Source organism: Musca domestica, unplaced genomic scaffold, assembly GCF_030504385.1.
Source record: "Musca domestica strain aabys unplaced genomic scaffold, Musca_domestica.polishedcontigs.V.1.1 34, whole genome shotgun sequence".
NCBI lineage: Eukaryota > Metazoa > Arthropoda > Insecta > Diptera > Muscidae > Musca > Musca domestica.
The window spans coordinates 3,358,184-3,373,321 of record NW_026712313.1 but is presented as its reverse complement, the minus strand read 5'-3'; the positions used below and the strand labels follow the sequence as shown (position 1 = coordinate 3,373,321).

At 34.1% G+C, this 15,138-nt stretch overlaps 2 protein-coding genes across 2 annotated transcripts; one reads left to right on the top strand and one right to left on the bottom strand.

Annotated features, from left to right (window-relative positions):
* Nucleotides 1-273: 273 nt before the first annotated feature.
* Nucleotides 274-5,559, top strand: LOC131803850 (glyoxylate reductase/hydroxypyruvate reductase). The gene is made up of 4 exons (XM_059125620.1): nucleotides 274-730; nucleotides 4,531-4,862; nucleotides 4,923-5,048; nucleotides 5,345-5,559. The coding sequence occupies exons 1-4, from the start codon at nucleotides 324-326 to the stop codon at nucleotides 5,461-5,463; spliced, it is 984 nt and encodes a 327-aa protein (XP_058981603.1). The 5' UTR covers nucleotides 274-323; the 3' UTR covers nucleotides 5,464-5,559.
* On the bottom strand, nucleotides 5,491-11,623 carry LOC101889697 (intraflagellar transport protein 80 homolog). Its single transcript, XM_020036606.2, has 8 exons — nucleotides 11,384-11,623; nucleotides 11,051-11,328; nucleotides 8,686-8,864; nucleotides 8,350-8,577; nucleotides 7,908-8,287; nucleotides 7,686-7,855; nucleotides 6,138-6,534; nucleotides 5,491-6,080 (listed from the first exon to the last, which is right to left on the bottom strand). Exons 1-8 carry the CDS (start codon nucleotides 11,575-11,577, stop codon nucleotides 5,504-5,506), a joined length of 2,403 nt encoding a protein of 800 aa, XP_019892165.1. The 5' UTR covers nucleotides 11,578-11,623; the 3' UTR covers nucleotides 5,491-5,503.
* Between the last annotated feature and the right edge of the window lie 3,515 nt (nucleotides 11,624-15,138).

Sequence of the window (15,138 nt, the reverse complement as noted above, 5' to 3'; positions counted from 1 at the left end):
GTTTGGTCTAGGCTTTGATTCTATATCAGTCAGTCAGCTATTTTACTACTCTTTTATACATAGTTATTAGGATGTTTCAAAATGTCTTTCATCTTCCTAAAGAAGATCTCCTAACATTTTTCCTATCAAATTTCTCTTAGTCACATCGCACTCTTTATTTTATCTCATACTTTTTGCTATAAAGAGAACACACATTCTCTCTCTCTTACTTAAATTTCTCCTTATCAACTTGTTGTTGTCCGAAAGTTTTCCATTGCATGCTGAGCAAAAGATGTTCAGCAGTTGTTTAAATTTTGCCTATCAAAACACACACGCCACACGCTATGACATCGGCCGCTCGTCGTCTGTACAAAGTTCTTGTCACCCATCCGGAGGTACCAATTCCCGCGCTGGAATTCCTTCGCCAGAAAGGATGTGAAACAATTGTCTGTGAAAATATTCCCCCGGTTCGTTCGGATATACTTCAGAAATTACCCGGTGTTGATGCCATCTTTTGGGCCTCCTATCAACCATTGAATGGAGAAGTACTCGATGCGGCCGGTTCACAGCTGAAAGCGGTTAGCACAATGTCATCGGGCATTGATTATGTTGATGTGCCGGAATTTAAGCGTCGTCAAATGCCATTGGGGCATACTCCGGGCGTCGTTAAGAATGGAGTGGCTGATTTGGCCATAGGACTGATGATTGCAGCAGGACGTTTCTTTCATGCCGGACGGCAACTAATCGAAAAGTAAGTGGAATTTTGTGCGTATTGTTTATCAATGAATTAATTGGTGGCTGGGCGAACAGCTGTTCAATTAGCGAAAGCTTTTCTACTACAAAAAGCTTTCGTATGATTTATTAACCCTTAAATGAGCAATATATTGGGTGGAAATTTTAGATATGCGTTGGATTAAAATACAAGACTTCAGAGAATCAACATTTAGCTAAATAAATATAATGGTCCTTGATTCTATAAAAAAAATCCACGTTTATTGGTCAAACTGGCCTTTATAAAAATTCTTTAAAAAATCCACGTTTATTAGTCAAAGGGTCCTTTATAAAAATTCTTTAAAAAATCCACGTTTATTAGTCAAAGGGTCCTTTATAAAAATTCTTTAAAAAATCCACGTTTATTAGTCAAAAGGTCCTTTATAAAAATTCTTTAAAAAATCCACGTTCATTGGTCAACAGGTCCTTTATAAAAATTCTATAAAAAATCCACGTTTATTAGTCAAAGGGTCCTTTATAAAAATTCTTTAAAAAATCCACGTTCATTGGTCAAAAGGTCCTTCATAAAAAATCTTTAAAAAATCCACGTTCATTGGTCAAAAGGTCCTTTATAAAAATTCTTTAAAAAATCCACGTTTATAAGTCGAAAGGTCCTTTATAAAAATTATTTAAAAAAATCACGTTTATTAATCAAAAGGTCCTTTATAAAAATTCTTTAAAAAATCCACGTTTATTGTTGGGTTGGACCTTGATAAAAATTCTTTAAAAAATTCACGTTTATTAATCAAGAGGTCCTTTATAAAAATTCTTTAAAAAATCCACCTTTATTGTTGAGATGGTGGTTGATAAAAATTCTTTAAAAAATCCACGTTTATTAGTCAAAGGGTCCTTTATAAAAATTCTTTAAAAAAATCCACGTTTATTAGTCAAAGGGTCCTTTATAAAAATTCTTTAAAAAATTCACGTTTATTAGTCAAAAGGTTCTTTATAAAAAATCTTTAAAAAATCCACGTTCATTGGTCAAAAGGTCCTTTATAAAAATTCTTTAAAAAATCCACGTTTATTGTTGGGTTGGACCTTGATAAAAATTCTTTAAAAAATTCACGTTTATTAATCAAGAGGTCCTTTATAAAAATTCTTTAAAAAATCCACGTTTATTGTTGAGATGGTGGTTGATAAAAATTCTTTAAAAAATCCACGTTTATTGTTGAGATGGTGGTTGATAAAAATTCTTTAAAAAATCCACGTTTATTGTTGAGATGGTGGTTGATAAAAATTCTTTAAAAAATCCACGTTTATTGTTGAGATGGTGGTTGATAAAAATTCTTTAAAAAATCCACGTTTATTCGTTTAAGGGTCCTTGATAAAAATTCTTTAAAAAATCCACATTTATTCGTCTAAGGGTCCTTGATAAAAATTCTTAAAAAATCTACGTTTATTTTTGATATGGTCCTTGATAAAAATTCTTTAAAAAATCCACATTTATTCGTCTAAGGGTCCTTGATAAAAATTCTTAAAAAAACTACGTTTATTTTTGATATGGTCCTTGATATAAATTCTTAAAAAATCCAAGTTTATTGGTCAAAAGGTCCTCCATAAAAATTCTTTAAAAAATCCACGTTTATTCGTCTAAGGGTCCTTGATAAAAAATCCACGTTTATTGTTGAGATGGTCCTTGATAAAAATTCTTTAAAAAATCCACGTTTATTGTTGGGTTGGTCCTTGATAAAAATTCTTTAAAAAATCCACGTTTATTGTTGGGTTGGTCCTTGATAAAAATTCTTTAAAAAATCCACGTTTATTGTTGGGTTGGTCCTTGATAAAAATTCTTTAAAAAATCCACGTTTATTGTTGGGTTGGTCCTTGATAAAAATTCTTTAAAAAATCCACGTTTATTGTTGGGTTGGTCCTTGATAAAAATTCTTTAAAAAATCCACGTTTATTGTTGGGTTGGTCCTTGATAAAAATTCTTTAAAAAATCCACGTTTATTGTTGGGTTGGTCCTTGATAAAAATTCTTTAAAAATCCACGTTTATTGTTGGGTTGGTCCTTGATAAAAATTCTTTAAAAATCCACGTTTATTGTTGGGTTGGTCCTTGATAAAAATTCTTTAAAAAATCCACGTTTATTGTTGGGTTGGTCCTTGATAAAAATTCTTTAAAAAATCCACGTTTATTGTTGGGTTGGTCCTTGATAAAATTCTTTAAAAAATCCACGTTTATTGTTGGGTTGGTCCTTGATAAAAATTCTTTAAAAAATCCACGTTTATTGTTGGGTTGGTCCTTGATAAAAATTCTTTAAAAAATCCACGTTTATTGTTGGGTTGGTCCTTGATAAAAATTCTTTAAAAAATCCACGTTTATTGTTGGGTTGGTCCTTGATAAAAATTCTTTAAAAAATCCACGTTTATTGTTGGGTTGGTCCTTGATAAAAATTCTTTAAAAAATCCACGTTTATTGTTGGGTTGGTCCTTGATAAAAATTCTTTAAAAAATCCACGTTTATTGTTGGGTTGGTCCTTGATAAAAATTCTTTAAAAAATCCACGTTTATTGTTGGGTTGGTCCTTGATAAAATTCTTTAAAAAATCCACGTTTATTGTTGGGTTGGTCCTTGATAAAAATTCTTTAAAAAATCCACGTTTATTGTTGGGTTGGTCCTTGATAAAAATTCTTTAAAAAATCCACGTTTATTGTTGGGTTGGTCCTTTATAAAAATTCTTTAAAAAATCCACGTTTATTGTTGGGTTGGTCCTTGATAAAAATTCTTTAAAAAATCCACGTTTATTGTTGGGTTGGTCCTTCATAAAAATTCTTTAAAAAATCCACGTTTATTGTTGGGTTGGTCCTTGATAAAAATTCTTTAAAAAATCCACGTTTATTGTTGGGTTGGTCCTTCATAAAAATTCTTTAAAAAATCCACGTTTATTGTTGGGTTGGTCCTTGATAAAAATTCTTTAAAAAATCCACGTTTGTTGTTGGGTTGGTCCTTGATAAAAATTCTTTAAAAAATCCACGTTTATTGTTGGGTTGGTCCTTGATAAAAATTCTTTAAAAAATCCACGTTTATTGTTGGGTTGGTCCTTGATAAAAATTCTTTAAAAAATCCACGTTTATTGTTGGGTTGGTCCTTGATAAAAATTCTTTAAAAAATCCACGTTTATTGTTGGGTTGGTCCTTGATAAAAATTCTTTAAAAAATCCACGTTTATTGTTGGGTTGGTCCTTGATAAAAATTCTTTAAAAAATCCACGTTTATTGTTGGGTTGGTCCTTGATAAAAATTCTTTAAAAAATCCACGTTTATTGTTGGGTTGGTCCTTGATAAAAATTCTTTAAAAAATCCACGTTTATTGTTGGGTTGGTCCTTCATAAAAATTCTTTAAAAAATCCACGTTTATTGTTGGGTTGGTCCTTGATAAAAATTCTTTAAAAAATTCACGTTTATTGTTGGGTTGGTGGTCGATAAAAATTCTTTAAAAAAAATCCACGTTTATTGTTGAGATGGTGGTTGATAAAAATTCTTTAAAAAATCCACGTTTATTGTTGAGATGTTGGTTGATAAAAATTCTTTAAAAAATCCACGTTTATTGGTCTAACACTCTACCTAATCTGATATATCGTACAGGTTGTAGCCTTTGTTCGAAATTTGTTCACTTAGGGTTAAACAGGAAGCTTTCGATTACATTTAAAGCTCAAATGTTATTAACATTTTTTGTGCTGTTAACTTTTGACAGTTGAATTAAAAGCTTTTATTTAGGAAAAGCTTTACTATATGACATTAGGGTGGTCATTAAATTTACTGTGTTATCTGATTATTTCAGCTCCAAGTGGGAAAAGGAACGCATTAACTGGTTGATGGGTCAAGAGATACGTGATTCTGTCATTGGATTCATGGGATTTGGAGGAATTGGCCAAGCCATTGCCAAACGCCTGCAATGTTGGGATGTTAAGAAAATCATCTACCACACAAGGACGAGAAGAGACAATGATGTGGATTTTGCGGCTCAACATGTAACCTTTGATGAACTTCTGAAGGAAAGTGACTTCTTAGTGGTGGCCTGCCCTTTAACTGCGGAGACAAAGGGAAAATTTAATGCCGAAGCATTTGGTAAAATGAAAAAGAATTGTGTGTTCGTAAATGTGGGTCGGGGAGGTAAGGGTGTTGGCATTTCTGTGGTTTCAATTTTATTTAAATAATTTTAATTTTTTTAAGGAATTGTGGATCAAGACGCCTTGATTGAAGCCTTGAAAACGGGTCAAATATTTTCCGCTGGTTTGGATGTTATGACCCCAGAGCCATTGCCGGCCGATGATCCTTTAATGAAAATACCAAATTGTGGTAGGTATTTAATGTATTTTTTTTAGTTTTAAAATGGTTTGGCATTAAGGTGAGAACAAAGCATTAAGGTGAGAACAAATAGGAGGATTTTTTATCTGGCATAAAGTCTTTTTTTGTAAATAAACCATACATTCTGGTCCATTCTTATATTAAAAAACTAGACGTTGCTTTATCTCATAAAATATCCTAATATGTATCCTCACCTTTAGACTGGGAATAGGAAGCCAATATTTAATATAATTTAATAAGTCCGCACTATTTTGTGTAACCTCTACATTTTTTTTTTTAATTTTCAGTTGTCATCCCCCACATGGGCACCCAAACGCTAAAGACCACCACTGAAATGGCCATGTTGGCAGCCAATAATCTTATCAATGCCCTCGAAGGAAAACCCATGGTCTGCCCTGCCTATTGAAAATCAACCACCCAAATTTCTTTCAAATTCAGTTTCAAATTTACTCATCATTATCTTTAACACTCAAACTTATAAATAAAGTATCCCATTCTTCACGATTCAAGGCATTCAAATATTTCCTTCTCTGCTCCAGGACCACCTCCATCAAATCGGGTTCATGTTTCTGGGCCACTTCCAGAGCCTTACGCCAGTTATGCATTCTTAAACACAAGGCCACCGCTTCACGATATTTTCGATTATGAATTAAAATGGTTTCGGCTTCGATAAGTCTTCCCAACATTAGAGAATTTTCCGCCATATATTCAGGGCTGGAGGGATCCAAAGTTTTGATGTGCTGTAAATAGCTGACCTTGTCGATTTGTAATGCCGCCGAATAGGCTTCTTCGCTAATTTGAAGCTGATTTTTACGAGTAGCCACGGCAGCCAAAGTGGCCCACAGATACGCATTGTGGGCCAAACGGCAAATCTTCAGAGATTGTTGCCACTGGCCCTCGGCCAGAGTGCGATGCAATATTTCACAATACATATTGACGGTTATGGGTAACAACGCCCCTGCACAGCGGAATGTGACAATGGAGTCTTCAAAGGATTCAATGGCTATATTTTTACCAAATTCCCTGGAGGAGGAAAAAACGAACTAAGAATTTAAAAATTAAAATCCGTTCCTAACTTACGTGGCATCTATGGTCACTGTGGTCAAGGCAATAATGGTTGGATCTGGTGCTCCCTCCCCCGGACAATACCAAATACTGTAGCAGGTGTCATGCACCCCCACCAAAATATTTGACTCGCTTGCCCATTGCACTGTTGTCACCTGTGTTCCAATTTTATAAATCTCTCCCGATGTTGATCCACTTATACTACCACCAATTGCACTTCTCTCGGAACTACTGTTCAGATTTCTTGTCTCAGTTATATAAAGTTCCCGATTGTTGTCTATCATCACAACAAATTGATCATCTACCGTCCCAGCTCGACATGCGGTAATTTCAGCAATTTGAGTCTTGGCCTTCAGCATAAATGGTTCATATTGGCGTGTAGCTCCGGGTATCAAATCAAAGATGTGCAATACTGGAAGTGGAAACGTAAGAGATTTATGAAGTGAAAAGCTTAATGGGGTATTTTTTCCATAGAAGAGCTGCAGACTCTCTTCGATCCAAAGAATAGCTGCAAAAGCTCTTCTAGCCATAGAAGAGCTGCAGAAACTCTTCCAGCCATAGAAGAGCTGCAGAAACTCTTCCAGCCATAGAAGAGCTGCAGAAGCTCTTCCAGGTATAGAAGAGCTGCAGAAGCTATTCCAGCTATAGAAGAGCTGCAGAAGATTTTCTAGCTATAGAAGAGCTGCAGAAGATTTTCTAGCTATAGAAGAGCTGCATAAGGTCTTCCAGCTATAAAAGAGCTGCAGAAGCTCTTCTAGCCATAGAAGAGACGCAGAAGCTCTTCTGCAGTAGCCCTTCCAGCCATAGAAAAGTTTCTAGCCATAGGAGAGCTTCAGAAGTTAGTCGATCCTTAGGAGAACTGCAGAAGTTCGTCGATCCAGAGAAGAGCTACAGAAGCTCTTTAGCCATAGAAGAGCTGCAGAAGCCCTTCTAGCCATGGAAGAGTTGCAGAAGTCCTTCTAGCCATAGAAGAGCTGCAGAATCTCTTCTAGCCATAGATAAGCTGCAGAAGCTATTCCATACATAGAGGAACTTAAGGAGCAAGTAGAAGTGTTTCAGAAGGCCATAGAAGAGATTTTCTAGCCATAGCAGAGCTACAGAAGCACTTTTAGCCATAGAGGAGCTGTAGAAGGTCTTCTGTCATAGAAGAGCTTCTAAAACAGTTTCCGCCATAGAATAGCTTCAGAAGTTCTTCTAGCCATAGAAGAGCTTCAGAAGATCTTCTAGCCATAGAAGAGCTTCAGAAGATCTTCTAGCCATAGAAGAGCTTCAGAAGATCTTCTAGCCATAGAAGAGCTTCAGAAGATCTTCTAGCCATAGAAGAGCTTCAGATAATCTTCGATCCATAGAAGAGCTTCAGATGATCTTCGATCCATAGCACAGCTTCAAAAGAGCTTCTATTCATAGAGGAGCTTCGGAAGGTCTTCTATTAATAGAACAGTAGTAGAAGGTCTTCTGTCTGCAGAATACCATCCGAAGGTCTACTATCCATAGAAGAGTTGCAGAAGCTATTCGATCCATAGGAGAGTTACATATACGTTCTTTCTTGAGTCAATGCCTTACCCATAGTATCGGAGTTATCCCTTACAACCAGAGTATCCAATCCCAGCGAAATACTGCGTCCATTTAGCAATGGTATCTGGGCTTGACTTCCAGGATAGCGGGGATTCAAATGTAATCTTCCAGTATAAGTATATACCCATATTGATGTTGAGTCCAAGACCATGAAGAATCTGTGAAAATAATTATTAATTTTCCAAAAACAATTCAAACTACACCCCTTACTTCTTGCCCACTTGTATGACCCTCACATCGGTACGACCATCAATTATAATCGGTGTATTGATATACTTCTCATTGTAAATATGTATTTGATTTGATGTGGCCACAATCAAATGTCCATAACCCAGTGCGAAATTTATAATCCTCTCTGTGAACTCCAACATGTCACTGCTGCCATTGGTTATGTCCTCCAAGCGCAAGGACTTACGTCCCGTTGATGTGGCCTTTAAGTTTCTCGATATCATTTGTTTCTGGACAATATAACCCACAATTAGTTGTCCCGTAGAGGTACCACATGCCACCTGGGTACCATCCGATGACCAGGAGAGGGCATGAAATGAGCCAACTACCGGTTCATTGAAGCGTGCTGTGCTGTAGGACCACTATCGGAGGAAAAATATATGATAATTTTTATGGGAGTATTTTTAATTTTTGGATTACCTACCCCAGCTGTGGAGCACAATTTCAGCATATTGAATGTGCTAACCAAGAGAATATCCTTTTCGGGGTTAAAGGCCACAGCTGTTATGGCATACTCTTCTGTAGTACTTGTAAATAAATTGGCCCCTTGTGAATCCCATATCTTAAAGCGATAATCTTCACCCCCTGAGGCTATAATATTGGAATGTGGCGACCAGCTGAGGGAAAGAACCAAGCCATCATGGGCACGCCACTATTTAAGGAAATAAAAAAGCGATGACATATTATTAGTCCTTCAGGACATGTGCAGATATTTTCTTTGACAAATATATACTTTTGTTCCGATAATTCTTTTACTCACCCTTATCAATTTACTGTTAGCAGCCAAGGGTTTGACCGATATATAACCGCCTTGGCAGAAAACAATCGAGGTCGAATTGGGCGCCCATCTGGCGCAACGTATAGGTTCATCACTCTGTATAACCGTGGATCGCAACATACCCGAGCGAGACCATATTTTTATGACTCCATCCTCGCCGGCTGGAAAAAAAATCTCATAGTAGCAAATTTTATACGAGTTAAGTGCTATTTTGAAGGGTTATCAGGGGTATAATCTGGGAATTTTAAAGAATAGTTAATAGCGGCAATAAACGTGGATTTTTTAGAGAATTTTTATCAAGGACCTTCTTAACAATGAACGTGGATTTTTTAAAGAATATTTTTCGAGGACCTTAAGTGCAATAAGCGTGGATTTTTAAAAGAATATTTTTCAAGGACCTTTAAGGCCATAAACGTGGATTTTATAAAGAATTTTTATCAAGGACCTTAAGGGTTATAAGCATGAATTTTTTAAAGAATTTTTAACAAGGACCTTTAAGGCCATAAACGTGGATTTTTAAAGAATTTTTATCAAGGACCTTAAGGGTTATAAGCATGAATTTTTTAAAGAATTTTTAACAAGGACCTTTAAGGCCATAAACGTGGATTTTTAAAGAATTTTTATCAAGGACCTTTAAGACCATAAATGTGGATTTTTTTTAAAGAATTTTTAACAAGGACCTTTAAGCCCATAAACTTGGATTTTTTAAAGAATTTTTATCAAGGACCTTAAGGCCAATAAACGTGGATTTTTTAAAGAATATTTTTCAAGGACCTTAAGTGGTATAAACGTGGATTTTTTAAATAATTTTTATTAAGAACCTTAAGGGGTATAAACGTGGATTTTTTAAAATAATTTTTATCAAGGACCTTTTAGGCCATAAACGTGGATTTTTTAAAGAATTTTTATCAAGGACCTTAAGGGTTATAAGCATGGATTTTTCAAAGAATTTTTAACAAGGACTTTTATGGCCATAAACGTTAATTTTTTTAAATAATTTTTAACAAGGACCTTTAAGGCCATAAACGTGGGTTTTTTAAATAATTTTTATCAAGGACCTTTAAGCCCATAAACGTGGATTTTTTAAAAAATTTTTGTCAAGGACCTTTAAGACCATAAACGTGGATTTTTTAAAGAATATTTTTCAAGGACCTTAAGGCCAATAAACATGGATTTTTTAAAGAATATTTTTCAAGGACCTTACGGGGTATAAACGTGGGTTTTTTAAATAATCTTTATCAAGGACCTTAAGGGGTATAAACGTGGATTTTTTAAATATTTTTTATCAAGGACCTTAAGGGGTATAAACGTGGATTTTTTAAATAATTTTTATCAAGGACCTTAAGGGACCTTAAGGGGTATAAACGTGGATTTTTTAAATAATTTTTATCAAGGACCTTAAGGGGTATAAACGTGGATTTTTTAAATAATTTTTATCAAGGACCTTAAGGGGTATAAACGTGGATTTTTTAAATAATTTTTATAAAGGACCTTAAGGGGTATAAACGTGGATTTTTTAAAGAATATTTTTCAACGACCTTCAGACCAATAAACGTGGATTTTTTAAATAATTTTTATCAAGGACCTTAAGGGGTATAAACGTGGATTTTTTAAATAATTTTTATCAAGGACCTTAAGGGGTATAAACGTGGATTTTTTAAATAATTTTTATTAAGGACCTTAAGGGGTATAAACGTGGATTTTTTAAATAATTTTTATCAAGGACCTTAAGGGGTATAAACGTGGATTTTTTAAATAATTTTTATCAAGGACCTTAAGGGGTATAAACGTGGATTTTTTAAATAATTTTTATCAAGGACCTTAAGGGGTATAAACGTGGATTTTTTAAATAATTTTTATTAAGGACCATAAGGGGTATAAACGTGGATTTTTTAAAGAATATTTTTCAAGGACCTTAAAGGCCATAAACATGGATTTATTAAAGAATATTTTTCAAGGACCTTAAAGGCCATAAACGTGGATTGATTAAAGAATATTTTTCAAGGACCTTAAAGGCCATAAACGTGGATTTTTTTAAGAATATTTTTCAAGGACCTTAAAGGCCATAAACTTGGATTTTTTAAGAATATTTTTCAAGGACCTTAAGGTCATAAACTTGGATTTTTTAAGAATATTTTTCAAGGACCTTAAAGGCCATAAACTTGGATTTTTTAAAGAATATTTTTCAAGGACCTTAAAGGCCATAAACTTGGATTTTTTTAAAGAATATTTTTCAAGGACCTTAAAGGCCATAAACGTAGATTTTTTAAAAATATTTTTCACGTACCCTATAGTCCTTTTCAAGGACCTTTTTGTAATATAGTTTTTATTATCATTTATTTCTTACCCGTCAACAAACCAGCTGCATCTGGACTCCATCTGCCCGAAGAAATAGCCGCCGCATGGGCTGTAATGCTCCGCTCAACCCTTGAACTTTTATTCAAAATAATGAAACGACCATCATTGCTGCAAATGAGCAGGGTATCACTTCCCTTGCCACCACCGCTGCTACGGCCACCCAACAGCAACCAATGTAAGTCGGTGGGTATGAAATCATCTGGTAATTTAGCCACTTCCACGGAGTCCCGTGTTGCCGAGCTCCACTTGAAGATCTGGTGGTCATCACTGGAATAGAGTTTTTCATTATTTTTTTCGAAATTATTAAAATTGTTTCTCTAACCTCACAAAATAAATTTCATCATTGCTGCTCCAATCGACACAGCTCAAGGGTAGATTTTCCAAAGTTTTATCATTGTTGGCATTCTCCTTATTTCCTCCTGGTCCACTAGTGATGTTATTTGAATTTAAATTCAGACCATATTCTCCATTGATGTTCGTTGGTGTCTTTTTGCAAATATGAGTTTTCAGTTTCATTTTATTATTAATTTTCTTTGCTTTTGCATTTGAGGTTTTGTTAGGTTCAGCGAATTTTTAAGGACTAAGAAAAAATTATCTGTCATTTTTAATATACCAGCTAGTGCCATGGCAACGGCTCAAATGATTAAAGGACAGAAATTTTAATGGCAAACACCTGCTGCATTTTGTTTTGGGTACAATTTGAAAATAAGGGGGTTGTTTTTCACAAATATTGTTATATAGTTACAGCTATGCCCGTGTAGATGTCGCCACTAAATCTTCTCATTGGTTGAGAAATTGGGTAAGGAATAGTTTGTCTCCCTTTATACAAAATGTGTTCTCTAACTAGTAGGATTACCATTTCTTTTAAAATTTGTACCAACGACATGTAGGTATTGGATAGATGTAAATTTTCAAAACAAAAAAAAATATTTTTTCTGAAATAGTATAATAAAATAATAATAATTGTAGAATAATTTAAAAAATTGTACAATTTTCAGAAATTTTAAAACAATTTTTTTTATTTTTTTGGGAAAGTTAAAAAGCGTTTTTTTCTGAAAAAATTAAAAAAAAAATTATTTGAAAAAAAATCCAAAAAAAAAATTATTTAAAATGATATTTTTGAAAAAAAAAAAAATCAGACATTGCAGTGCACATGCGTTTTGGGCCTGAACCTAGATCCAGTCCGAAGATCTATAGCCCATCGATCAACTTTCCGTATACCGCCGGCTTTCGTCACATTTTTCAACGAAAACGTGTTGCTAACCCCCATGCACCGTTAATATAGGCACACATTGTGCTAAATCTTCCGTATAACGGTATCACCGTATATTTGGTATTCTTATGGGTTTTCCCATTTTTTTACGGAATCGTTTGATTTTTATACCCTCCGCCATAGTATGGAGGGTATATAAGTTTGTCATTCCGTTTGTAACACCTCGAAATATACACTTTGGACCCCATAAGGTATATATATTATTGGTCAGCATAAAATTCTATGTGAATTTAGCATTGTCCGTCCGTCTGTGGAAATCACTCTAGCTTCCGAACGAAATAAGGTAGGTTGATAAAATGTTATTCAAATGTGTACTATGTCTGCAGGACTTTTGGTATTGAAAATGGGCCATGTAGGTCGACGTCTTCGTATAGCGCCCATATAACGGTACCCTCCGATATGCGGTATTTTGATGATGTTAGCGACATTATTTACCGGAATTGTTTAAAATCTCGAATTTGAAGTTCGTAATGGATACTACAGCCTATGACAAAAAATTTTTTGTGCGGGTCCACGTCTTCGAATAGCCTCCATATAACGGTACCACCCGATATTCGGTATTTTGATGATTTTAGCGACATTATTTACCGGAACTATTTCAAATTTAGTATTTGAATTTCGCAATGGATACTACAGCCCATGACAGAAAATTGTCAGTGCAGGTCCACGTCTTCGAATAGCCCCCATATAACGGTACCCCCCGATATTCGGTATTTTGATGATTTTAGCGACATTATTTACCGGAACTATTTCAAATTTAGTATTTGAATTTCGCAATAGATACTACAGCCCATGACAGAAAATTGTCAGTGCAGGTCCACGTCTTCGAATAGCCCCCATATAACGGTACCCCCCAATATTCGGTATTTTGATGATTTTAGCGACATTATTTACCGGAATTGTTTCAAATTTGGTATTTGAAGTCTACAATGGATACTACAGCCTATGACAGGAAATTGTCTGTGCGGGTCCACGTTTTATAACCCCCCTATATTCGGTATTTTGATGTTTTTATTTACATTATAAACAAATTTTTTTTCAAGTTTCCCATTTGTATATTGTAATAGCTTGTGACAAAAGTTTCCTATGCAGGTCCACGTCATCGTATAGACCATAATTTACGGTTACATTCGGTATTTTTAAGATTTTAAGAGAATTTTTAACGGATTTTATTTTTTTGAAAATTGCCAAATTTTTAGAAAATGGTGGAGGGTATTCAAAATTCGGGCCGGCCGAACTTAAAGCTTTTTTACTTGTTGTATGTTCTGTATGTTCGTCCATCTGTCTGTCCATGATTGTAATAACTCTACGGTCACATTTATGGCCCGATTTCACGAAATTAAAAATGTATATTGGGTTGGGGTCATAAATGAAGCCTATTGCGTTTGGAGATAATTGTACAATATTTAGAGGTTGAAATGGACCAAAAACTAGAGGTCGCAATTATAGACCAATCGACGCGGAAAGAATTTTTATCAAGAACCATCTCAACAATGTGGATTTTCGAAAGAATTTGTATCAAGGACCTCAAGGGTTCTCTCAACAATAAATGCAGATTTTTTAAAGAATTGTTATCAAGGACCTTAAAGGGTATAAACGTGGATTTTTTAAATAATTTTTATCAAGGACCTTAAGGGGTATAAACGTGGATTTTTTAAATAATTTTTATCAAGGACCTTAAGGGGTATAAACGTGGATTTTTTAAATAATTTTTATCAAGGACCTTAAGGGGTATAAACGTGGATTTTTTAAATAATTTTTATCAAGGACCTTAAGGGGTATAAACGTGGATTTTTTAAATAATTTTTATCAAGGACCTTAAGGGGTATAAACGTGGATTTTTTAAATAATTTTTATCAAGGACCTTAAGGGGTATAAACGTGAATGTTTTAAATAATTTTTATCAAGGACCTTAAGGGGTACAAACGTGGATTTTTTAAATAATTTTTATCAAGGACTTTAAGGGGTATAAACGTGGATTTTTTAAATAATTTTTATCAAGGACCTTAAGGGGTATAAACGTGGATTTTTTAAATAATTTTTATCAAGGACCATCTCAACAACAATTCCGGATTATTTAAAGTATTTTTATTAAGGACCATCTCAACAACAAACGCGGATATTTTAAAGAATTTTTCTCAAGGACCTTAAGGGGTATAAACGTGGATTTTTTAAATAATTTTTATCAAGGACCTTAAGGGGTATAAACGTGGATTTTTTAAATAATTTTTATCAAGGACCTTAAGGGGTATAAACGTGGATTTTTTAAATAATTTTTATCAAGGACCTTAAGGGGTATAAACGTGGATTTTTTAAATAATTTTTATCAAGGACCTTAAGGGGTATAAACGTGAATGTTTTAAATAATTTTTATCAAGGACCTTAAGGGGTATAAACGTGGATTTTTTAAATAATTTTTATCAAGGACCATCTCAACAACAATCCCGGATTATTTAAAGTATTTTTATTAAGGACCATCTCAACAACAAACGCGGATATTTTAAAGAATTTTTCTCAAGGACCTTAAGGAGTACAAACGTGGATTTTTTTTTAAGAATTTTTATCAAGGACCATCTCAACAATAGACGCGGATTTTTTAAAGAATTTTCATGAAGGTGTGTTTTTAAAGAATTATTTACCGGAATTATTTCACATTTTGTATTTGCAGATCCATGTTTTATAACCCCAATGGTATCTCCCTATATTCGGTATTTTGATGATTTTAGTTACATTATAAACATATTTTTTTTCAAGTTTCGCATTTATATATTGAAATAGTGACAAAAGTTGACTATGCAGGTCCG